This window comes from Phyllostomus discolor, chromosome X (genome assembly GCF_004126475.2).
Source record: "Phyllostomus discolor isolate MPI-MPIP mPhyDis1 chromosome X, mPhyDis1.pri.v3, whole genome shotgun sequence".
Classification (NCBI taxonomy): domain Eukaryota; kingdom Metazoa; phylum Chordata; class Mammalia; order Chiroptera; family Phyllostomidae; genus Phyllostomus; species Phyllostomus discolor.
The window spans coordinates 16,625,511-16,650,711 of NC_050198.1; the positions used below are offsets into that span (position 1 = coordinate 16,625,511).

A 25,201-nucleotide genomic window follows, 5' to 3' on the forward strand; every position below is an offset into this window, starting at 1 on the left:
TAATATACTCAATGAGATAAAGTGAAAATAACAGAAGACCCAGTGCAAACCCCTGTATAGCCCCTTACGGCTGTGTAGTCCTGACAAATGCTTCCCTTGCACCAGACTTCGCTTCCCTGGGAAGCAGGGCAGTGGACACCACCCACCATGCGTGCTGGCCGCTGACAGGTTACACGTGCAGCACACACAGCAGACACTGGTACACGCGTGTGTTCAATGATGAGTCACCAGTAGAGAAAAGTAATATTTGACTGCAACAAAAATACTGGATTATTAGTTCTGAAAGCTGAAAAACAAATCTGGCACCTAATTCATTTCCAAAATGTTAGTTATGAAGACAGCAAAAGTGAGAATTTCAAAGGGGGGTGGAATTGACCAGGTATTTACGATGGCTGCATTTTATTATATGTAAATTAGCTCTATCAAGTTGATTTCATCCAAGGAGTTTGTAATGGATGAGCTCTGGATTCCCCTGCATAATTCCACTAGGTTCCAAAGTCAGGTGATTTGCCCAAGAGTACAAAACATGCTGGGTTACCAGTTAGCTTTGTGTTTACCATCACATCCCACCTCCTGAGAAAACTTTAGACATATGATAAAAGTGTATTTAATGCTTATTGAAGGGCTTATTGAAGGTAGAAACGCCTATTCATTGACAATTCTCAATTAGCTTTTAAATAACCATGTTTGTGATTTCTCATTACCGAGTCATTAAAAATAAGCTGGTAGAGAACACAAGGCAATGAAATGGAAATATGGCCATGGTGCATTACATTTAGGTGAAAAAAAAAAGCTGATTATAAAACAAAATGACCACATTTTGTAAAAAGATGTGTACAGAAAGGTTTGAAGATACCTACTAGATTATTAAACATCTGTTAAGTCTAAGAGGTGGGTTACAGGGGATTGGTCTTCTTTTTCCTTTGTTAGCTTGTGTATATTTTTAAACTAAAAAACAATGGCACAGTATTGACCCTATAATAATAATTCCCCAGTAAAAGTAAATGAAAAGATTACAACTAGAGATCACTGCGATGAGAGTAGAAATTACAAGTGGGCTGAGTCTCTGTAAGCCAGAGGTTATAATCAGGAGGCCCACAGACAAGATTAAAAACTAGCTCTCTATTGATAGATGTCTAGTTTCTCTCGAAAAACCCAAAGTCCCACAAGCACCAGGCCGGGACCCCCAGTTCCCCAGCACAGCCCACCTCAGATGGACTCTCCATTTTCTTCCCATTTGCCAAAATATACGCATTCCAGTTTTCCGCCTGTGGTCTACACAGTGTAGCGTTATAAGCCAGAAACAATCGGTAGGGACTGAAAACGTAGCACTTAAAATTTAGCTGATTCCCATTTTGTTTACATTTTAAAAGGGGGGGGGGGGGTGTGGGCACACATGCGTACGCACTTACTGCTGACCAAAACGACAAAATATTACCTGAAATGTAATGAGTCTGGCTGGGATTATGTGACTTCTTTAGTTTTCCATGCTGCTGATTTGTATTTTTCAGATTTTCTAGAAATAACTTATATCATTTTAGATGAAGTTTAAGAAAATTATTTTTTTGGAGGTTTCCCACCCCATTCCCTAATGTCTCGATAGCTGTAATTCATTAACTGATGGGAACCTCTGAAAGGCAGTAATAGCTACAGACAGACACATACACTTAAACAGTCCACGTACATTTATGTATACAGGATATATGTTTCAGCATCTTGAGTCCCATGAGCCTTCTCACATAACTTGAAACCCAAAGAGTTCACCTTAGTGCATTTTTATCTGTAGATATATCCATTTACAAAAAAAGCAGACTTAAAAATTTTTAGTAGTAAAGAACACATAACTATTTTTCATGAAAAACAACACAACAAGCCCTGGCTGGTACGGCTCACTGGCTTGAGCGCCTGTGAACTGAAAGGTCGCCGGTTTGATTCCCAGTCAGGGCACTTGCCTGGGTTGTGGGCCAGGTCCCCAGTTGGAGGGCATGCAAGAGGCAACATGCATTGATGTTTCTCTTGCACATCAATGTTTCTTTCCCTCTCTTTTTCCCTCTGTTCCTCTCTCTCTAAAAATAAATAAATAAAATCTTTTAAAACTTATTTTAAAAAGCAAACAAACAACTAGTTGTGACATAACAGAATTCATTTCAGAGTATTCCAGACAGAACTTAAATGGTATAGAGTGGGTTTTTATCAATCATGAAAAAGACTGAAGTTTCCACTTTATTTGGAGGCTGTGTATCTCTTTAAAAAAATATCCGAGTTATGAGAGTAAAACCAACAGTCACACCCTGGCCGGGTAGCTCAGTTTGTTGGAGCATCATCCCTGATATGCCAACGTGGCAGATTTGATCCCTGGTCATGGCATATACAAGAATCAAACAATTAATGCATAAATAAGTGGAACAACAAATCTATTTCTCTCTCTTCCCCCTTCCTTTCTCTCTCTCTCTCTCTCAATCAATATTTTTTTTAAATAAAAGCAGAACAGTCAGGCTCTCACACAAACACAGGACAAGCCATAGGAGAGAAGTCATTTAACTGTTCACGAGGATGACCTGACAGGCTTAGGAATTATAAGCACTGGAAAGACTGCCGAAAATTCCTTCACACGACATTTGTGGTTTGGCAAAACAATGTCTTGGTTTTGCAAGGAAGAAATCAATAAGAGCAACTCGAAAGAGTTTTCTTTCTTGTTGGGGGGGGGGAATTGCCATAAATCGCAAGTATTTTTTCCACCCTTTTAGGCTGCAAAGAAAACTACAAAGAACTTTTGGGCCTGCTGGGGTATGTTCAATTTTTCAGGAATCCATGACATTCTAAAACTTATTTTTAAGGAATTGCTGGAAAAAAAAAAAGAAAGCTGATAGTCAATTTGGGATAGAAAGGAGTCACTTTCACCCTTTAAACAATCCGGTGATATATTAAGACAATAAAGGATTTGCATGCTACATGTAATGTACTTTATGCTAAAAGCCATCTGGCATTTAACCCGGAGGAAACATGGCCGCGTCCTTACCTAAAGACTGGTAGAGCTCTGTCATTTTCGGATGGTCCCAGCAGGTTGTTTGGGTCTCATGGCTAAAACATCAAATACAAATAGAGACGTTAGAATGTCTAATAGATAGTAGAGAAAAGGAGGGGGGAAAAGGCCGGGTTTTCTTTTGAATCGTTCGGCATCGTCCGTACTTCAAAGGACTTTCCTGTAGTGTGGGATGTTTATCTTCCAAGCAGACAAGCCTCCACCTTTGCTTTCAAAGGTAAAAGCAATATGAACATTATTTGGGTAACCAAAGTTTATTTTTTTTTGTGCGCCCACAAGTCAGTTGCCCTTCTGTTATGGTAAAATGACCTTGTTATGTAATCACTGATGGAAAAGCAGGATTCTCCACCTGCCCGATGGGGAACACTGAGAAAGGACAGTGACGAGTGTTGCTTCCTCAACTCTGTCCAAGAGAGACACTGAACACCAGTTTAAGAAATAAACCGCCTCACTTCTCATTTGCTTTAATTGCCCTTGATGTTTTTCTATTATTCTTTCTTCTCCATATCCACATCTCCCGTCCGTGACAGCTGTACTTCATTTCAGCTCAAGGTGCACCCATTGCCCGACTAATGCATCATGCCTTCCCTCTTCCCGTTCCTCTTACAGTGTGTTTTTACATCTGTAAAAAAACACTGCACCTTTTCCTATATTTACTTGGGCCTGAATGGAGCATTCACGGGTCTCTTCCATTTCTTGAAGCTTAGCTAAGTGTGGTTGCCGGCTATCAGCTCCTGCCACCAAAAAAAAAAAAAAAAAAAAAAAAAAAAAAGAAAGAAAAGAAAAAAAAAAAGAAAAAAGAACAAACCACCCTTGTTCCTCCTTCAATTACATGAACAAACTCAGGAGAGATAACTACATATACGTTTCCTTACTTTGGCCCATCTACATAAATCACCATAGCATCATATTTCCAGTAAAATGCAGCCTTGAGTGATATTTCGGAACCCATACTCAGGGCCTATTCATAATCTTTGGGGGAGGGGTGGGGATGGCGAGAAGAGAAAGAGCTGAAATTCGGACACTTCAAGGGGAGCAGAAAGTACACAGGCCTCACCTACAAAAAGAGGAGTTTGGGGAGGCAGCAACTGCCCAACGACCTCAGCCTGGGTTTTAAATCTTAGTGTTGGCTTTTGACTCCGGGCCCTACTAGCTGTGAAATTTGGGGCAAGCCTGCTCACCTGAATTAGTTGATACAAATAAGTGACCGGTAGCGTCTAATGTTCCATACATGGTCGTTTTTGATATTGTGTGGCCCTCAAGTTAACTGATAAAGCGAACCTTTTATCGGTTGATGATGAAAATAGGCAAGTCGGCCGAGCCTAAGATCCTACATAGAGAGCAAAACCAACAGTCGATGTGATTTACCTCTGTTTTTAAAACATAAACACATAGGAGAAACATTTATTGTGGCTTGAGAAATAAGAAAACAGCCGTGTCACAAAAACATGTGGCAATTCCCCAAATGCTACAACTTGGAAGGACAATGCGCCGAGAGTTCCCATTCAGTGACCGAGCAGGGCGCTGTGCACTTGGGAAGGGCTGTTCCGGTTTTTCCCAAACGTGTTCATTTCTGTTACTTTTCCACAGAGACAATTTGCATTTGAGGAGTGTGACGGTGGCTTCTCAGTGGAGGGAACGTGCCAGAATGACATCCAGGTGTTGAAGAGCAAGAAGAGCAGAAGTTGCAGTCCACGCTCTATGGGGTTTCATGAGCGCCCGGCGGGACCAAGCTGGTTTATGATCTGGACAAGGGGTGGGCGGGGCTAGTATTTTACATGCGAGGCACAAGGAGCCTGCAGCTTGCAGCTTCATGGGAAAAGTGTTGCTCGTTCTTGGGTTTGTGTACCAATTGCGCACACAAGTGTCCAGCAAGGAAAGGTCATGGGCTAGTGAGATCACCTTGCATCTCGGCATTTCCAAAGGCCGTTCATATGTGAGCAGCAAGAGAGGGAGGAAGAGAGAAGAGGGGAAAAGCACATGTTTCCACATCCACAGGCCCTTATTATACAAACTGAGGACTAATAGCGTCCCATCTCCGTGACATGTGGGAGGACTGTAGCATCTTCAATGCACGGGCAGGAAAATGTCTGTCTGAGCTGATAAATCTAACAGAGAGAATCACTTAGAAAAGCTACCGTCTGCAAAAGGACTTCCAATCGGAGGAACCTGGGCAAGAAATAACTTGTACCAAATGCAATTCCGACAGAAAAGAGAAACTTGCATACAAGTGACAGGAGAGTCCCATGTAGACTGAATGAGGGTTTCATGCAGCTCCCTCCCTCCAAAAAGACCCCCCTTATGACTGTAGATAGTGTTACATTTCTGTCTATTTAAGGAATTGCTTCCAGTGGTTAAAAATTCTGAAAAGCCATGTTAGATATTATCCTTTACTCTAATGGTCCTTAGCTCCACTGAAATTTCCTTTACTGGAAGATGGAGGAAATCTGAAGGTCCCCCTCAGTGCTACCAGGTTAAGTACTGGTCCTTTCTAGGTACCTGCTGTCCCAACTACCTGTGGTTTCTGGGGAACCCGAATAACCTAGATAAATGTCCTCCAACAAATCCAAAAGCCAATCTTCTTTTACCTTCTTCCCCTCCAACACACAAACCTTTTTTTTTTTTAAGCAAGACAAAGTAACTAGAAAAACAGATTTCTATTTCACCTTTGCAGTCTTAGTTTCACTTCATTTGCAAACCAGTACCAAGGAAAAGAAGCTAGCACAGTGAAAAGAAGAGATAAAGGGTGGGACTAAGGCTCAAAACTAGAAAACCATGGTTTCATTGCTTAATGCTAAAAAGTGATTGGTAACAGCTGAAACGAGCAGACTTCTTGGTAACTGTAGGAGCCAAATAGTCACTTCACTGGGGGTATTTTCAATCTGTGGTGAAAGCTACATCCTAGTGAGCCAGTATTAAACCACCCCCCCCTCCAAATAGACAGGAGAGATGAGTATGAACGGGATGAACTGCTCAGCACAGATCTGCATAAGTCATATCTATACTGTACCTTACAGGACAACCACACCAATTGTTCTGCTGTGACCAACACAGATTTTACTGCTCTAGTTATTACTCTATGTCTGTCTTCACACACAGTAGTGAATTCTCAGTAACTCCATGAGCAGCAGCTCAGGTTCACCTGGAATATACAGACAATATAGAAAAAGATGCTGTGCTGGGGAGGTGGTGGTGGAAAGGTAGGTGGGGCTATTTTTGGAAACTGTCTCTATTCTGCGCTTCACGTTTCATATTGGAAGCGCACTCCCCATACACCATGCCCAAGCAGAGAGGAAATTCTGAAACCTGTTCCCATGCTCGTGGGGTACATCTTTGTCCAGTCTTCTGGAGAACAGTGATGCTCAGTGCTGATCACAATTCTACGTGTACATTAACACAGAGACCAGCTTCACAAATAATCCTGAAAACAATCTTTAAAATGTTCTTGATTTTGGCCCTGATGCTTCCAAAGCCTGGCATCAGATACCCCTCTCGCAACCTCCTTGGAACTGTGACTTCCCCTCTTTTCGTAATGTGCACAAACTTCAATAATCTCTCTTTTCCCTTCCTGTTGAGGCTGTGATAAGAACCTGATGCAAATTAAAATACAAAATCACTGAAAGTGACAAAAGACCCCCAGCAACACCTACTTGTCAATAACAAGAAATTAAGGCGTTACTCTACTGAGCCCAGGGCTGACCTAATTTCCTATGATACAATTTAAATTTTCTCTCACCTTCTTCAGTTTCAAGTGCAAGGTTATAGCCGCCTCAGAGCTGTTCCTGCTGTCAGTGCTGGAATAGTCAGACTTATTGAAATTGCTTTTTTAGTTTCTTACAAACAAACATTAAACACTTACAAAAAGTAACAAATTTCTACTGCTCTTGCTGGGAAATGGCAGTTGCCTAATTAAAATAAGATTTCTTCTGCCACCACTGTTATTTGGTACTGAAAATATTCCAAACAGCTGCCTTTAAAAAATATATATATATATATATCTTTCCATTACTTTCCAGGGGAGAAAGTAATCGTTATGCAGCGATATAAAAAGGTAGCGTTCTCTTGTGATTTGCAGAGGATTAGAATCTGGCTGCCTATATAATCTGGAGGCCACTGATCCACACACACAAAATCACCATTTCCCTTTAATCTGGAGATCAGACTCCTTTGCTAGAGGAACCTTGGCATTTGCATGCTGAATGTTGAACTTGGCTGGCATTGCTGGAATACTGGCAGGGTGGGGATGGGAAAATCTATTTAAAAGTTTCTGCTACTGTGGGGAGTGGGTTAAGAAGGGTGGGTGTCAATCAAAGTATCAGAAATCCCGTTCTAGTCCCCATTTCTTTACCCTGGGATATTTAGCAGGTTATTCTGCTTGGTTCAAGCCAGGGCAAAGATGATTGCTTTGGTAACTGTTCCAGCTGTTACTTGTTCTTGGTTCTATTTGCTTTTCAGGGCTAATTCCCACCCGCCCTCAACTTTGGCCAAAGCAATTTCACTTCAGGGTCCTGCCCAATGCAAGATCAAACACTGATGACTGACACCAATTCCACGGTGATCAAGGGTCACAGACCTTGCATATACACCAAGTTGTTTCATTGGCTCTTCCAGCTTCTCCTAGAACAACTGTATCCTCCAAAGAGGGGGTTGGGAACAAGGAAATGTTTACAAATCTAAGCAAAAGAAGGGGCATGAGGGGGTGACAGGAGAGGTGACAAGACTTAGAAGCAGAGAGAGGAGGAAGAGCTTGTTGGCCAAGGGAGAATGTAGATTTCACTGAAAGACTTTGGTTGGCCACCTCAATCAGATGGATATTTTTACGTTAAAGCGTTTTATAATTAATAATATGCCTCCCTAGGGCAACTAAAGCCCTTCGATTTAAGCTTCGAACTTAACTTCAAATGTAACTGAAATAAACAAAGTGTCCTGCCCTTTTCTTTGGCACGATCGGATCCGGAATGACAAACTTTGCTTAAAGACCAGTACAGACACCTGGAGAAACGCGAGAGAAGGACACTCAGAAATAACTCCACACTCAACCCCAGAGGTCAAAGGAAAAAAAAAAAAAGCAACCCTTGATCCTCTGTGCCAAATCCTGGAATGCTAACCTTTAGATTGTTTTTTTTTTTTTTCTTTTTTTCCTGATTTCTGCAAGTCTTGGGGCATGAGACGAACACAGTGGAAAATGCAGCTAGGGAAATGTCAGTTGGAATTCTCAGAAGAAATCAGGCAGAAAGTTGACCTTTTGGCACTTGCAGCGCAGAGGGAGATAGAGCCGCGCGCCCCTCTTCCTTCTGCGAGGTCGAGCGACGATTTAGGAACAGTCTGTCTGGCTCACGTCCACACAGACAGCCCGGAAAGGAGTAGAAGCTCTAGCGGCCCCAATCCCCGCGTGGGGAACGCACTGTCCCCTCTGGGTACGGTGGGAAACCAGCTTCTCCTCTCCGAGCCCGTCCCAAAGCCAGGGGAAGGGGGCTGCCCGCGAGCCCGGCGCCCACAGAAGCCCGGGGGACGCACCTGCAGCGGCGCCGCCGAGGACTCGCGGGAGAGGTTCCCCGACGTCCGCCGCCCACAGCCCGGGGTCCATCCGCCACGCTCACCCAAGTTTTGGCCGCCTCGGCTTGCCCCCTGCTCGTGCCACAAGTGCACGGACTGCGGCGATCCTAGGGGGCTGCGTTGCACTTACCCTTTGAGCTGTTCCCTCATGGCTGCAAGTGCTCCGCGGTCGGGGGAGGGCAAGCGTTGGAGTGAGCTTCCCAGAGCCGCCGGGCTCCCGAAAGTCGAGCGCCGCCGCCGCCGCCCAGGCTCGCAGCTGAAAGCACTGCGGAGGAGCCGGCGCGGGCTGGCAGGCTGGCGGGCGGCGGCGGGCGGGGAGGGGGCGCTGCGGACAGACGGGGCGGGGCCGGGCCAGGCTCCGCCCCCAACTAGCGACCTGGGAACCCGGACTCCCGCAAACCCCGCACTCGGGACTTTCCAAACGGAAAGGAAAAAGAAAAGAAAAAGAAAGCACAACAGAGAAGGGGATTTAAGGTAGTCCCAGGAACCTGGAAGGCACACACCGCCCTGCTGGCAGTCCTTAAAACCTCCAGTAAGACTACTTGTTGCCTAAATAAATGACCTAGGTGCAAATGACCTCATCGCAGACCACGAAGTGTGGCCACTCAGTTTTCCTTTTAGAGAATGAAAGAGAAAAATCGTAAGCATAATTCTACTTCACCCCCCCCCCCCACAACACACACACTTAATTGAACATTAAAGTGGTGAGGCTGTAAGGACCTGAAATTCAGGTTACACTCATCAGGAGCTAAACGGGCTGCTTGAGAAGCATTTGTACGTGTATTTGTGATACAGCAGTGGTTCTGAGTGTAGTTCTGGGACCAGCATATCAGCATCACCTGGAACTTCTTAGAAACGACAGTTTCCAGACCCCAGCCCAGACCTCCTGAATCAGAAAACGCAGCACGCTGAAGTTAGAGAACCACTGGTTAGAGACTCTCGAAATAAAACACCGCCACCAATGGGGTGGCACGGTTTGGTCTTTTAGTATTCTTTTAGAGAAATCTAAAAGGAAACCATTTCCAATGAAAGATTTGATTGGGACAGTTACAGAGCCTAGAGAAATCCAGTATTTCTAATCTTAGAGTTTGCAATGTGATGACACAGGTTAACTATGCAAAATTATTTCAAGCTTGTAACTACTTTGAAGAGAAGAAAGCCTTCATTAGCACGGGGATTTTTTGCAACCCCCACATATTTTCAATTGGAGTCCGAAGAGTATCTTAAGATAAACTCCTTTCGTGGTTTCTTTGTCCCTCCTTCTCCATTTATTTTGCTGGCCTGCTTTCCTTATATTCTTTCAGCCATTTCCTTTTCACTCTCTCTGCTGGCTGATTCATGCCACCTCAGTGCAGAGTTCAAAACGTGCCCCCCCCCCCCACTTAAAATATCCTTTATTTTTCGTTCAACGTTTTCCCTGTGGAATATAAAAACTGAAAGGACTCTAGACAGAAATCTCTCTTTTGCCGTCTGTTACAGCGTGGCACAAGAGACAAGAAATAAAGTTCACGAATGGAAGGGAGAGGGAGAGCCCAGTTTCTTCCCTTCCCTGACAAACCAAATGGAAATATAAACGTTATCACGAAAGACATGTGCATGTAGGTAAGACCGGTATTGCTATTTTAAAGCAAATAGGGCATTTCTTCAGGCATTTTGCCTGATAGACTGAGACATTCATTAGTGCTGCCTTTTAGCGATTTTCAGCCAGTGAGCTGTGGAGGCAGCTGCTAAAACGGTCTGAGGGGGGCGCACTAGGACTCCATTCGCTTGCGGTCAGGTTGTCCCAGGGTCGAAGTGGAGATTCCGGGTCTGGCCCTCTCTCTGACTGGAGGACAAGTGTTCTGCGATGAGCAAGTGCAGGCCTTTGCAATGATCAGTGATGTAATCTCTGTGTCAATGTGGCAAAGGACTTCAATTACTGTTTATGTTGATTTCCGTGAAAAGACGCAAACATCACCGCAGGGGCATTTGTAAATATCAGAAATCAATGAAATCCAGGTTTGCATCCCCTGTGTGGTGAGTCAGCATTGCCTTTTCTTCTTCTTCTTCTTTTTTTTTTTTTGGTTCGGTTGTTTTACACTTTTTAATTACCTACTCAAGATTCTGGAATTCTGATATGTTTCTATAAAATATGAGAGCTTGTCTATTTTCTCAGGGTCCAATTAGGAAACTACTAGAAACCACTTAGAAAAAGGGAATGGAAAATAAAAAAAAATCACTATTCAGATTTTTCCCCTTAAATTTGACAGATGGCAATCCTCAAAAATAGATCTTTAAGATCTTTTTTTAGACTACAGTTATAGGAACTTGAAGACTTGTTCCTGAATCTTGATATTATTTAAAAAATTAAATACTGAAAGTATTATTGAGAAGTGCCATGGGCATCACCGTGACTGTTAGCAACTCATTCAGATCATGAATTTTGCTGCTTAGGGAAAGGCATTAAGAAGGGAACATAACTTATATATCTTCATTTATATAGTGATACCATGTATGATAATACCTTAATGGCTTATTTATAGTAGCCCCTCCTCTTATTTTACTATTCCTGTTTTGATGTGAACGCAGGCAGGGAAGGACTGTGAGGCTCTGCCACCAAACAAAACCTTACGTTGAAATCCTGCGTCCAGAATCTACCATGAGCCATTTGTCCCCAGTACCCCTGGCTAGAATGTGGCAGTGCCAGGATTGGAACTTGGTGGTCTGCCTGCAAGACCCATGCCACCATGGCCAGGCGTGCCTCCTTTTATTTGCAGGGGAAGATCCGTATTGTCCTCGTGTGCTCATAAGCGATCTCATTGCTGGCTGAGAGCAGAGGATAGGGAATTTGCTAGAAATAGGGGTAAGGAAAGAATGAGACGAGATAAGGTCTGGGAAGGCGACCCCATACATTTTTCTATACCCCAAACTCCAGTCTTTGAACCACTTAAATGTTGTAAGTGTTTCAGAAAACCAAGCACCTCTCTGACCTAAGGGGCTGTGCTGGACATCCCCCTGTTCTCCCCTCCAGCTCTATCCTTTGCCCTTCTCCGTTCTCTCTGTGCCCCAGGGGGCTGGACCTCTGTGGATGGCATCAATCAGGCTCTCTTGCCTTCTGGCTTCCCTTTGCTTTCAGCCAATGGGAGGCAATGATGAAAGGCCTATCACAGGAGATGAAAGGGCAGCAGGAGAGAGCTGTTTGGGTATTTATTCTATAAGCTCCTTCTTGTTGGCCTTGAGCCTGGCGGTGTCTGAGTTCCTTTATCCACAGCCACAAGTCTTGTTGCGTGGTCATTTCTACTGCAACAGCATTCTCCAGGTTCCTTAAACCACTCCGTCTTCCTGCCCCCGTCCTTTCCCCTACTCTACCCAGATTTTGGTAAACACGCTTTTCACCCACCACGCTCTCCTCAAGTACCACTTTTGAATGTACTGTCTGTTTTGCCCAGGACCCTGAGCAAAACCACCCAGTCAAATCCACCCTCTGAGGCAGTAGATGGATGGGATGCTGACTATGGACCACCATTTGGAGCGGAAAAGGAGACTAGGCTCATTCACCGAACAGATATTTCTAGAAGCCTTCTCTGTGGCCCAAATGGAGCTTCTGGCTGTTGGGGGATAAAGGCAAGTCAACAATTATGAATGGCGGTAACAGCAGGAGTTGTCGCCATTAACACAACAGTGAAACGGCCAAAAGCTGCAATGCTCTATTGCCCTTTGGGAGAGAAGGTCAAAGACGGTGATTACAGGGGTAGGCGGGCACATTGAGGACCTAGTGTGATGGTCCAGCGTTTGACCTGTCCCATGAAAGATATGGGGGAGCTTTTTAACGGATTTGTCGTTGTGAAAAATGCCCCAGGCAGTGGTGTGGGGCTGGATCAGAAGAGTTTGGAATTCAGAGCCTAGATCCAAGGTGCCTGCGGTCTGATGAGGACCCACCCGCAGGATGGCCGTGGCAGGGTAAGTGGAGAAATAATAAAATTCCGTCAAAACTATGGGAGTCTTGACTGACTGCATGTAGCATGCAGGAATGTAAGAGAGGGAAGACCAAGGGCGATGGTCCTCAAGCTGGGCCACCTGGGGAGCGCTAAAAAGTTCATCTGCCTGGGTCTCACCACCTGGGCATTCTGATTTGATGAGCCCTGGGCACTGGGATCTTTAAGTCTCATGGGATGATGCTAATGCACAGCGCAGGTTGAGGATCACTGTTGTAGAATGAATGGTATTCACCAGGCTACGAGGAAGAGGCAGGTTCACGCAGAAGACGATCCGGGGGAGATGATGAGTTTGAGGTGGAGGCGTGCTGTTTAAGTGAAGGGACCCTATAGGCAGTTGGACATCTAAGTCCGGAGCCCCGAGGGAAGATGTCCGGATTGGAGCTCTCGATGGGAAATGTCAACGTGGTGGAGTCACGAGTTTGGATGAGCCTGTCCAGTGGACGGCGTGAAGGGCCAAGGGCATAGGCCAGGCGGCTCCGATCTTCCACAAACACAGCATTTTCCCTTTTAGGCTGCTTGTGGTTTCAATGTTAGCCTGATTTTACCAGTGTCAAAATGAGGAGCAGAAAAAAAAAAAAGAAGGAATGGTGTGCAGTGGACACTTGCCCAGGGATGGCCCTGAGGGACTTCGCCACCCCCCGAGGGTCCAGCTTCCCTCTAGCTCCAAGAGCCTCTCTCTGAACTGCTTTGTGTTCCCTAACCAATCTCAGGCATAACCAGTATCATTTCATAAAAATCCATTTGGAATACAGATACTGCTTCGGTTAAGCATAATACAATGCATACTTTATTGTAAGTTTTTAACGTTTGGATAGGCAGCAAACGCCTAAGGACTCCATGGTTTTCTTTGCGTAATAACAAGAACTAGCCCTGGACAGTGGAGGAGACATCTAACAAATGCTTACAACGATGGTGAGTCATTTCTAGTTAGGGCAAATACCATCGTGGGCTAATTAAAATATGTGTAACAATCCCTTTAGAGCAATCTGAAACCAGCATCTTCTGGATTTAAGAATATCCAGTCAGTTTGCATTAACTAGTAAATGAAGAGTCCTCTACATTCAGACACAGGGCACTTCACATGCACACAAAAGCCTATTTTTCCAGGCCCTTCCCCTGCAGGGGGGCAGAGTAAGCCGGGCCGAGCAAAGCTCTCCGAGCCAGCTGCCATCTATACCAGGGATTTCACCAAACAGGTTCCAGATAAAGTCAAACTCAGTCTTCCTCTCGTGGAGTTTTTCTTTTAATAAGATTTTTCAAAGCTTCACAGAGCCACCTATATCAACCCGCACATCTAAAAAGATGTGAAGTTTAGCATCTTCACTAAAATAAAGCCACACTTCATTAACCTCAGAGGCCGGTGGTTGCTTCACGGGAAAGAATTCCAAGTACCTATTAGCCTGCCAGCTATATCCCTGCCCCATAACCACCTCCTGCTAAAAATGGATAACTGGTTAAGGTGGTTCAAGACGATATGACAGCAGCATTCCCGGTCCACCTTAACGACAGCTCAAAGCTGTAACTATTTGCCTGCCTTTCCAGAATTGTGCCAAATAACAAGAATTTCAAAACTAGGCAGAAATTCTGACACTCTGCATAATCTCCCTTCCTCTTCAGCTACAAATAAGGCTTTGTATTCGATTAGACTCACAGCAGGTGAAAACCCCAATTAGTGAATTCATTCTGGGGCCTCGCTCTACCTTCCTCCCACACACCACAGTTACAAAAAAAAAAAATAAGGGAAGTCACAGTCTTTTTCTGAAATCACAAATTAACCCTTTGATCTACCCAATCAAGCTGTTTTTACCACTTGAAGAATTTTCACAGGAAAATGGATGTTGTAAGATTCGACTTCATACAGGGGGTTACAAAAATTCTCTTTTGCCAGATTTTGTTGCCTTCAAATCCAGAAATATGCTCAGGCTTTCTGATCAATCTTGAAATTACAGTTTTTCTTTTTTACCTGAAAACTCTCAAAGCCAATAGTACCTAAGGGATGATTAATGGAGAGTCTGCTACAACAGAAAATTATTTTTAAGTTATGTTCTTATATTCGTGTATTGGAGGTCAGAGAAAATATTAAATTTTAGTTTAAACGCTCTTCTTAGGCCTTAGGACGTGCACAAAGTGCATATTTCATACTTTGTGAATATGTATTTGCTGGAGGAAATTCTTCATTGGACAAGGATAGAGGTTTGGTTTGAACATTAAAAAAAAGCAAGACAGTTTTACTTCTTCGAGTGATTTACTTGTACTTTGTCAATTGCTTCTCTGGAAATAATTCACAATCCAGTTTTATGTATGAGCATATGATTAAAAAAGAGCAGCTTTGTCTTTTTTAATTGTTTTACTCCTGTCACTTTCCTTGAAACAAGTCGTAGGACTTATTATCCACAAGAAAATATTAAACATACATCAAATAGGAGCGCAGAGCTTTTAGAAATAGTCATCTGTTACTGTCAGAGGTTCATTTCATTGTGAGGTTTTTTTTTTAATTAAAATGCAAAATTCTACATACATGCCTGCCTAAATTACCCCTTTCTGAAATGCTCGAGTTTCATAAAAAAATGTTAAATGCTAATGTAACCATTTTTAATACTTATGACTGGGTTCTTGAGATTTGGAAAAAAGTAAACAGAGGAATTACCAGTCAATTAAGTGAACAAGGAAGTCACCCTAAATTGAAACAGATAAGGAAAATTAATATTCAAATGCTACCTAGTGAAGACACCAGGGTTTTTTACCCTCCACCCCACCCCTCCCCACGGAGATGAGTATCTACCAGAATCAAAACCAGCTTCTTAATCTTTAGCAAGCGTAGCTGTATATTCCAGCAGAGGCATTAAGGCAGCAAGGCAGAGCTCCAGACCAATTCTGTCCCTTACAGTCAGTCGCTTAACCCTTACAGGCCGGTCACTGAACCCCTCTGGAGCTCTGTTGACTCATGTGTAAAATCCGGGTAACACTGCATAAGGCCATGGCTGGTTGAAATGACATAATGCCTACGGACGGGATTCGGAGGCTGGAATGCAAAGTAGCCCGTCACGCAGGTATAATCCCTTAAAAGAAAACCCAATATGTCCAAGAATACAGTTACAAATATAGCGCAAAAGAAATCCAGCAGTCACTTGAACTTTTCATTTTGTGGACCGGGTGTATGAGGGGGAATGAGATGTCGAAGAGTTTCAGTCTTTCCCCTTCAGCAGTTTGCAAAAGGAACCTTTCCTCCTTCTGTTTTTTTTTCCACATTTAAGAAGGAAGCAAGTGGGTAAAAGAACTTTGTGTGTGTGTGTGTGTGTGTGTGTGTGTGCGCAAGTTAAAGCACTAACCACAAGCCTGAGATGGGAGTCAAATTCACACCATTAGCTCTCATTCTTTGGGGCCAAGGTTAAACATATAAGCACTATTCACACATGTTAAAAGCTGTGTTCACATTCGTATGGTCAGAGAGCAGAACCTGGGGCAATAACAAAATAAGTGACTATGGGTTTCGTGGGGGACAATGGGAGAGAAAAATCTCCTGCACCCTGGTGGGGAAGTTTTCTTGGTGGGCAGCCTCGGACAGCACGTGGCAGCAATTCCACACCAAGACACGAATCCATAAAAGGGGAAACAGAGGTAGAAACCACTTTAACCAATTCATGATTTACCAAGGGCTGAATCTTTCCTTCCAGCTCCGGTTGATTTTGCCAAGGGGTTTATTTTTTTTGGAGATGAAAGGAAAACATGAACGCAGGGAGTTTTGATTAATTCACAAATTTCCAAGAACATTTTCCATGTACTGCACCTAGACTATGTACGGTTCTCTGTTAAGTAGTTCCCTATTTCATCTCTTAAAGGGAGTGCAATCGTGGTGGATTTATGGGGCACTTACATAGGTCTTTGCTTATCAAGCTCTTTATTTTTCTTTGCTATTAGTAGACACTGGGAAGCGTCTGCAGGGCGGACATGGAACGATATGAAACATTCGACACTGTCATCAGTTCCCTTCACTAGGAGGGCCCAAATGTGCCTTTAACTTTAAGACGCTTACAAGCTAGTGTGGGAGGGGGAGGAGTCTGACTCATACATGACTCAATACGTATACTGTCAGACAGATTATAAGTACAGATATAGGGAAATTTTTTAAAGCATAAAGGGAAATGTGGTTAGCCTGCCCTCTTGGGATTAGGGAACACTGTTTCCATTAAAAGCTAACTAGAGTTAAATCACCAGGCTTGATGCATGGGATTGTTAGTATATGAAGAGAGCCGAAGCAGTTGCTTACATTTGACTCTAAAAGCCAATCCCTCATATTAATAATTGACTAAGGCACAGATTACTTTTTAATGTTAACATACTGCTGCGTTATGGAATCATATGATGCTTCTTGGGAATTCAAAAACATATTGGGCCGATATTGGGTTTTGTATCTCAGGAAGGCCAATATGCTGAAAATACTACTGTCCCCATTCAAATATCAGATCACATTCCTGAGTAAATATCAAGACTCTAGTGTGAGAGTCTAGTTTCCCGTAGCTTGGCTTAATCTCATCCCTTAGAAGCCAACAAAAAATTGAAAGCCTCTTCTCATAGGATGGAAAGAGAAGGAAAAATAGGCGTCTTCAGTGCTTTTGAATATTTTTATTTTTAAATGGAATTAAATTGAGTGAGAGAAGAAATAAGCATGGATTAGAATGGGAATGCATGCAAAGACTCTTTCAATAGCCCAGGTAAGAGGATGAAGGCGTGAGCTAGGGAAGTAGCTCGGGGGACTGGCGGAGAGGTTGAATTCAAGACAGGCTGTAAGAGAATCAGTGCTACTTCTCAACCAACTGGACATGAGAGCTGGATGAAAGCCAAGACTCGAGGCTTTTTGGTAACGGCAAGATTAGCTGAGGATTCTTATGTGTGTCCTTACTGTACTATGTAGGTATTTACACCTAACGTTGTTCCATAAAGGCTTTAAGGCAATTTATAAGACTGTATAAATTTCAAAAATTGATGGATAAAATCCAGGATTAAGGATATATACATAGAACATTAGTACACAGGCACGCCGCCCCCGAGTGAGGAAGACAAACACCACAAAGTATTGGGAAGGATCTGGAGCAACTAGAACTCTCATGCTTTGCTGATAGGAACGGAAATTGGTACAACACATTGGAAAACTGTTCGGCAGAAGCTACAAAAGCTGAACATAGGCGTACCCTGTGACTCAGCAATTCCACTCCTTGAAATCTTCACGAAAGGGATGCATACATGTATTCAGCAAATGACAAATTTTAGAATGTTTATAACATCATTCTTTGTACTAAATGTCCATCGACAGTAGAATATATAATAAACGACAGCATATTCACACAATGGAACATTTTACAGTGGTGAGAATGAACAACTTCATATAGCAGTATGGATAAATCTGAGTTTTTAAAATCCAGACACAGCCCTGGCTCCTGTGGCTCAGTGGATGGAGCGCTGGCCTGAGAATCAGAGGGTTGCTAGTTCGATTCTCAGTCAGGACATGTGCCTGGGTTGCGGGTCAGCTTCCCAGTAGGGGGCGTCAGAGAGGCAACCACACATTGATGTTTCTCTCTGTCTCCTTCTCCCTCCCTTCCCCTCTGTCTAAAAATAAATAAATAAAATCTAAGAAAAGGGAAAGCAGTTTGATTTTTAAAAAACCCAGACACCAGAGAATACATGCCATATGATTATATTTCTATAAAATACAAAACCAGGCCAAATTAATTTGTGGTGTTCGAACTCAAGATAGTAGTTACCCTGAGGGGTTGGTAAGAATTGTAAGGGCACAGGGTAACTCCTGGGGACTGGTCATATTCTATGTCTTAATCAGGATGCTGACTCCACGGGTGTGTTGAGATCGTGCAAATCCACTCACTGTTGTCTATACTTAACATTAAACCTTTTTTTCTCTACAGCTAACATATTTCAATAGAAGGCTTTTTTTAGAGGTGCAGAGGGTAAGTTAGGTAAAGGACGCAGTAGCAGCACAAGCCTGTGTCCCTGAGTTTGAGGAGTGGCGGTGTGAGGAGAGTATCCAGTATCGGGGAAGATGAGTGAGTGTGCAGTGTGCGCAGTTGAGAATCTGGGCACTGAAGCCAGATGCAACACCATCCTTATTTTACAATCCTGACACTATGCACAGGCGATGCAGCCCCCGTTTAGGTAAGTGTGGGGCTAGAAAGACAAAGACTAGCATAAGAAATCATGGAATGAGCCATGTGATTTATTCCTGCTAAAAATTAGAAGAATCCAATATACACTTATGTAAAAAAGTTTTTTTTTTTTTAATGCTCTGGCTGGTGTGCCTCAGTGGATTGAGTGCCAGCCTGCAAACCAAAGGGTCGCTGGTTCGATTCCCAGACAGGGCACATGCCTGGGTTGCAGGCCAGGTCAGGTCCCCAGAAGGGGGCGCACGAGAGGCAACCACATATTGATGTTTCTCTCTCTTTCTCCCTGCCTTCCCCTCTGTCTAAAAATAAATAAATAAAATCTTTAAAAATACTGTTTTTAGAAAAGGTGTATCATTTGGCTGTGGGCTTTCTGTGGGCCAAAGAAGATGACGAAAAAATATAAAAGGAAATTGATTGATAAGGAGAAAAGAATATAATTCTTTAAGTGAAGCAAAGCAAAATCTAAATTCTGCTCTTGGATCTACAGAAAATTATTGCATAGATTTTTCACATGGTTGGGTGGGGACACTCAATGACGTTAACTTCAGCAACCTCCCTTTAGTAGTTGTCTTTAGAGTAGCCCTCAACACAAGCTAAGGGTGTGATGCACCTAAACTGCAGCAATCTTACAGGGAGCAAGGCAAGTGGGCCAAGAAGGCAGCTTTGTGATGGGCAGGCCTAAGGTAGGGATAAATCGTGGTGCAGTGTTCGCCAGACTGCAGGTCCTGAACCTTTAGTAGGTCATGAAATTTATACAGTGAATCATCAGTAATATTGTTTTGAATGAAATAGAAAAGAATGGAAAATATGAGAGGGGATTACCTAGCGTAAGTAAGTAACCTTTTGTGAAACTCTTCTTTCTATTATACAAGGATAGATAAATATTTATAGATATAGATACATATGTATGTGTGTGTTTATACTGAGATGATATATAAAATTCAATTTTTACTGTGGCTTGGTAAAAAATGATGAAAGTTAGCCCTGGCTGGGGTGGCTCAGTGGATTGAGTGCCGGCCTGCAAACCAAAGGGTCGCCAGTTAAGATTCACAGTCAGGACACATGCAGGCCAGGTCCCCAGTAGGGAGCATGCGAGAGGCAACCACACATTGATGTTTCTCTCCCTCTCTTTCTCTTTCCCTTCCCCTCTCTCTAAAAATAATAAATAAAATCTTTACAAAAAAAGAAAGCAAGAAATCTAGAGAGCTCTTCTGCACAGAGGAATGGATGGACTGCATGTGTATTGAGCATTTATGCATAGATGCAACTTCTCTCGCCTGAGATTTGGAAGCAAGCTGGGGGGAGTCAGTCCACTTGTAGCTGCATTCCCTGGTAAAGGCTGGAGCATTACAAGAGGTGAGGGGGGGATTCACAGCTACGGGAGGGGGAACAAACTAGGGAGGCATTCATCAATTCTGGAGTTCTAGCCACACGAGGTTCTGCAGGGGCTGAGAACACACTTCAAGTTTTAGGGAGTGTCCTCCCTGCCCGCTGTTTGTTTGGGCGGCGCTTTGAATGCAGACTCGGAATCACCAGCCTTTTCTTTTCATTCCAAGTGGCACGGTGATATTGTCACATTGCAGAAGGAAAGACATCGCTGCTAAAAGTATTGTCAAGGCAAGTAACAAGTAGCTCACACTACTAGACACAGCTGCGTGCTGCCTGTCTGGGCCACACACGTCAAAACATAAACTGAGAAGTAAGCCTTCTGCTCCCACCCTGCAGCGGAACCTCATTCAACACCCTTGCTAGTGGGCCCTGGTCTAGGCCACCGAGCGTGGACAAGTATGTGCCTTTTACAGAAAGCTGCCATTTGAGGGCTGAATGGTCCCCCTTCTATTAATACCTATAAGTTTACTGTATTAAGCATGTAGGGAAATTTGTATGAATAAGTGTTTATGAAAACAAATAATGATGGTGCTTATAAAAAGAAAGAAAAAGATTCTTATAGTCTTATGTGACTATAGGAATAGTTCTGACCATTGATGGCTATGGGGACATTAAGCAGATCGAGAGTAAAAATAACAACAGCTTTAACAATACACTTCATTTTTGTCCTTAAGAGTGACCAGCTAGGAGAGTCATCAGAAAGAGAGTCGCAATCTTTCTTTCTTCAGTATTTAATCACAGCAGCATTCATTAAATTCCCAGTAGTAAGAAGTGGTTAATGAACTAGAATTCTCATCAGCATCTTTTACATTTTAAAATCACCAGACTATGGATACTGTATTTCTACCATGGCCTGTTTGAAGCTATGAACCCAGTGTAGCCCAGTGATAATTACTCACAAAGCAAGAATTATCATAGCATATCTCATTTTATCTACACCTAAATTCAAAGTCTTCAGTCCCAAAAAGAACCTGCCAATGACTTTTCTTGAATACTTTGTGATATACTGCGAAAGACCACACACCTGGTCTCCTCCCTGGTATCTTCTTGCCATGGGACTTTGTATCTCCTCCCATCCACAGGTAGTTTTCCCTACTCCTTGCATCTGGGATGCCCCTATGATATGACTTGCTTTGGCTAACAGAAAGTCAAATGAGCCCTGGCTGGTGTGACTCAGTGGATTGAGTGCCAGCCTGCGAACCAAAGGGTCACTGATTCAATTCACAGTCAGGAAACATGCCTGGGTTGCGGGCCAGGTCCCCAGTAGGGGGCGCACGAGAGGCAGATACACATGGATGTTTCTCCCCCTCTCTTTCTCCCTTCCCTTCCCCTCTCTAAAAAGAAATAAAATCCTTAACAAAACGAAATGTGACACCAGCAGAAACTTGACAAGTCTCGAAGTGAAGAAGCCTGGGCTAGCCTGCTAGATGATGAGACACACAGACCTAGTTGCATCTGTTCCTAAATGACAGCCTGCCAACCAGCCGACATGCGAGCCAGGCCATGACGGCGCATCCAGCTGCTAGTTGACCACAGATGCATGGGCAGGCCCAGCAAAGGATAATAGCTGGTGCAGACAATGAAAACATCCCCGTCCATCCATCAGCTAGTGAGCTAAATAAGTATTTCTGTTAAGGGATCTACAAACCAGGGCTCATGGGCCAAGTCTAGCCTATGGCCTGTGTCTGTATAGCCTCCCACCTCAGTGTAACTCTTACATTTTTAAAGAGTTGTAAAAATTCTCTACAGAGATCATATGTGGCCAAAAAAGCCAGAAATATTTACTATCTGGTCCTTTATAGAAATGTTTGCTGACCCCCATGTTAAACAATATGGCAATACAGCTGTGTTTGTTATATAGTCAAAGAGAGCTGATACACATGTACTGTTGAGAAAGAATGTTAGAGCCCTGGCTGGTGTGGCTCAGTAGACTGAGCGCGGGCCAGAGAACCAAAGGCTTGCTGGTTCGATTCCCAGTCAGGGCACATGCCTGGGTTGTGGGTCAGGTCCCCAGTAGGGGGCATGTGAGAGGCAACCACACATTGATGTTTCTCTCCCTCTCTTTCTCCCTCCCTTTCCCCCCTGTCTAAAAGTAAATAAAATCTTTAAAAAACAAAAGAAATGTTAGAAACCAGGACTTTCTCAGAGGACTCAGTTGACACCTGCTCAATTTACCCTTGGTTCTTGTCATCTAATTACTTGTAAGCTAACACCTGAAATGAATACAATAAACAAATACACACAAAACTTGTGGACTTATTTTTGTAGTGTGCTTCTCGAAATAAAGATTTCTAATGGTAGGTTAACAAGTATACAATTTTTAGCAGCTTTATTCAGAATATCCCCACCCTGGAAACAACCCAGATGTCTACCAATGGCTGAATGGATAAAGAAAATGTGGTCTATCCACATCCTAGGGGGTTCTCGGAGATCAGAAAGGAACAAACTACTGATTTTCAGACTCCTGATATTCAAAATCATTAGACTGAGTGTAAGAAAACAGACAGGCAAAAATACTGTATAATTTCATTGATATCGATTTTGAGACAATGCCAGCTAATCTGTAATGACAGCAGACCAGTAGCTGCCTGGGGCCAAGGGTGAAGGGGAGAATGGCCTGCAAAAAGGCACCAGGAGGCTTTGGGAGGGGGAGGATGAGAATATTTTGTACTTTAATTGTAGCAGTGGTTTCCTGGGTACACGCCTGTCAAAATTAGTGATTTCTATACTTCAGATGAATGTCGTTTATTCTCAGTTACTCTTTTTTTTAAAATATCTTTTTTTAAAGATTTGTATTTATTTATTTTTAGAGAGGGAAGGGAGGGAGAGAGAGAGAGAGAGAGAGAAACATCAATGTGCGGTTGCTGGGGGTCATGGCCTGCAACCCAGGCATGTACCCTGACTGGAAATCGAACCTGCAACACTTTGGTTCGCAGCCCGTGCTCAATCCACTGAGCTACACCAGCCAGGGCGTAAGTTACTCTTTTTTAAAAAAGATTTTGTTTATTTATTTTTAGAGAGAGGGGAAAGGAAAAAAAAGAGAGGGAGAGAAACATCAATGTGTGGTTGCCTTTCTTGTGGCCCCTACTGGCCCACAACTCAGGCATGTGCCCTGACTGGAAATTGAACCAACAACCCTTTGGTTTGTAGGCCGGCACTCAATCCACTGAGCCACACCAGTCAGGGCGTAAGTTATTCTTTAATAAAGTTGATTTTAAAAGTCTTAAAATAGCACTTGCTCTAAAAGCAAACTTCATACTGAAAAATGTATACAACTGGGCCGAAAACAAGGTGCATTACACAGGATGTTTACATAAATACAGGACAGATTCAGGTCATGCTGCCAGTGCCTTCTGATTAATTCTGAAAATATCCAAACACTGGATTCAGAAGTGACCCTAAAGGTTAATGAATTACATCCAATACGGAAATTGCCTTTAGGGGTGAGACAGTCATCTCAGCCTTGAATCTGCACTGTACAGGGGGTTTGCTGCTTCTCAAGGCGGTAGGCGCTGCTTTCTGGTAGCTCTGTTACAGAACGTTCTTTAATGCTCAGTTAAAATTACTTTCTTCTAACTTCCACATATGCAGCGGAATCTGTTCTCAGGGCAAAACAGAAAACAAAACAAAAGAAGGAAAAAAACAAACAAACAGAACAACAACCAGAATACAATAAAGCGTGTCTCATGACTTTTTAAATATTTGAGGCTCCCCATTACACTCTCCTTGACGCCACTTCTGTCTAAGCTAACTCTAAATACCCACATTTCCCTTCTATTTTTTTTCTTGTTTTAAAAGATTTTATTTATTTATTTTCAGAGAGAAGGGGTGGGAGGGAGAAAGAGAGGGAGACAAACATTGATTGGTTTCCTCTCTTGCCCCCTACCGGGGACCTGGCCTGCAACCCAGGCATGTGCCTGGACCGGGAACTGAACCGGCGACCTTTCAATTTGCAGGCTGGAGCTCAATCCACTGAGCCATACCAGCCAGGGCTATTTTTTTCTTATATAGTATGGCTGATGGGCCCATGGCTATTCTGGTGACACTTTGAGAAAAAAGATGTATTTAAAAATGTGATTTCCAGAACAGAGTAAGAAGGACACTTATATCCCCTTCTTTGTCACTATTGCTACCTACAGCTATAGTAACATTTCAGTTTTGTAAATGCCATATCATTCTTTCTATTAATACTGTACTTGTAGATTACTTGACACCCAAGGGTTTTTAAACATAATCTGATATTAATTAAGGTTTCTTCCCTCTTGTGTTTTTAAGTTGATTAGTTGAGTCTAAATGTGAGACTTATGTGTTATTTAAATATGCTTTCATATTTCAACTGGTAATAAGAACTCCTCGTTCTAACTGATTTAAATCTATTAGAATTTTGATATATTTACCCTATAAAGTACTAACTTGTCAATTGCAAGCGTATTAATAAGTATAGCTATTATCTACAATCATTCCGAGCTATTATCTACAATCATGCTATCAACAATTGAATACCTATTATGGATTCGGTTAAATTAGGTAGTAAAGAGACGTAAATGAATAGAAGTGTTCCTTATCTTCTTGGCATTTACAGACTAGAGCAGGAGACGTGTGTATGCACAAACACAATTTAGTTCAAAAAGCGCTGGTGTGCAAAGGCATACCTTAAGGATATGCCTTTGTATATCTTTAATATCTTAAATACAGGACCAAGGACAGAGACTCCTCTGCATATTAATCTTTATCTGTCAGTTGGCTTTCTTTAGATGTCTTTGTTTATCAGCTGCAAATTCATTCCATTACCCAGCCCACTGTTCTTTATCTTGTTCCCAAGACTGTCAAGAGAGAACTTGAAAAATATGGTGTAAAATCAAAAGGTACACTGTTTATAACAGCCTTCTCATCTAACCATTGAGTAGCCCTAAGAGAGATGAAAATGAGGTGAATGTGGCATGACAAATTTGGGGGATAGCATGTTGACTCCCAGGAGCGTGTTTTTCTAAGCATCGTTATTAATCTCTTCGATGTTGTTTTCCAGGATGGTATCGCTTGTCAACATCAAGCTTATTTGTAAT

General features: G+C 42.9%; 1 protein-coding gene across 9 annotated transcripts in view; it reads right to left on the reverse strand.

Annotated features, from left to right (window-relative positions):
* DMD (dystrophin) overlaps window positions 1-25,201 on the reverse strand; it is a 1,951,120-nt gene that overhangs the window by 136,277 nt on the left and 1,789,642 nt on the right. For 5 of the 9 annotated variants that reach the window (XM_036016633.1, XM_036016635.1, XM_036016634.1 and 2 more), the window contains one exon: window positions 3,020-3,081. In XM_036016633.1, the coding sequence (XP_035872526.1) occupies window positions 3,020-3,081 (62 nt within the window). Of the gene's footprint in view, window positions 1-3,019; window positions 3,082-8,729; window positions 8,897-25,201 lie in introns of those variants that run through there. The other 4 variants (XM_028523362.2, XM_028523365.2, XM_028523361.2 and 1 more) reach the window with 1 other exon arrangement.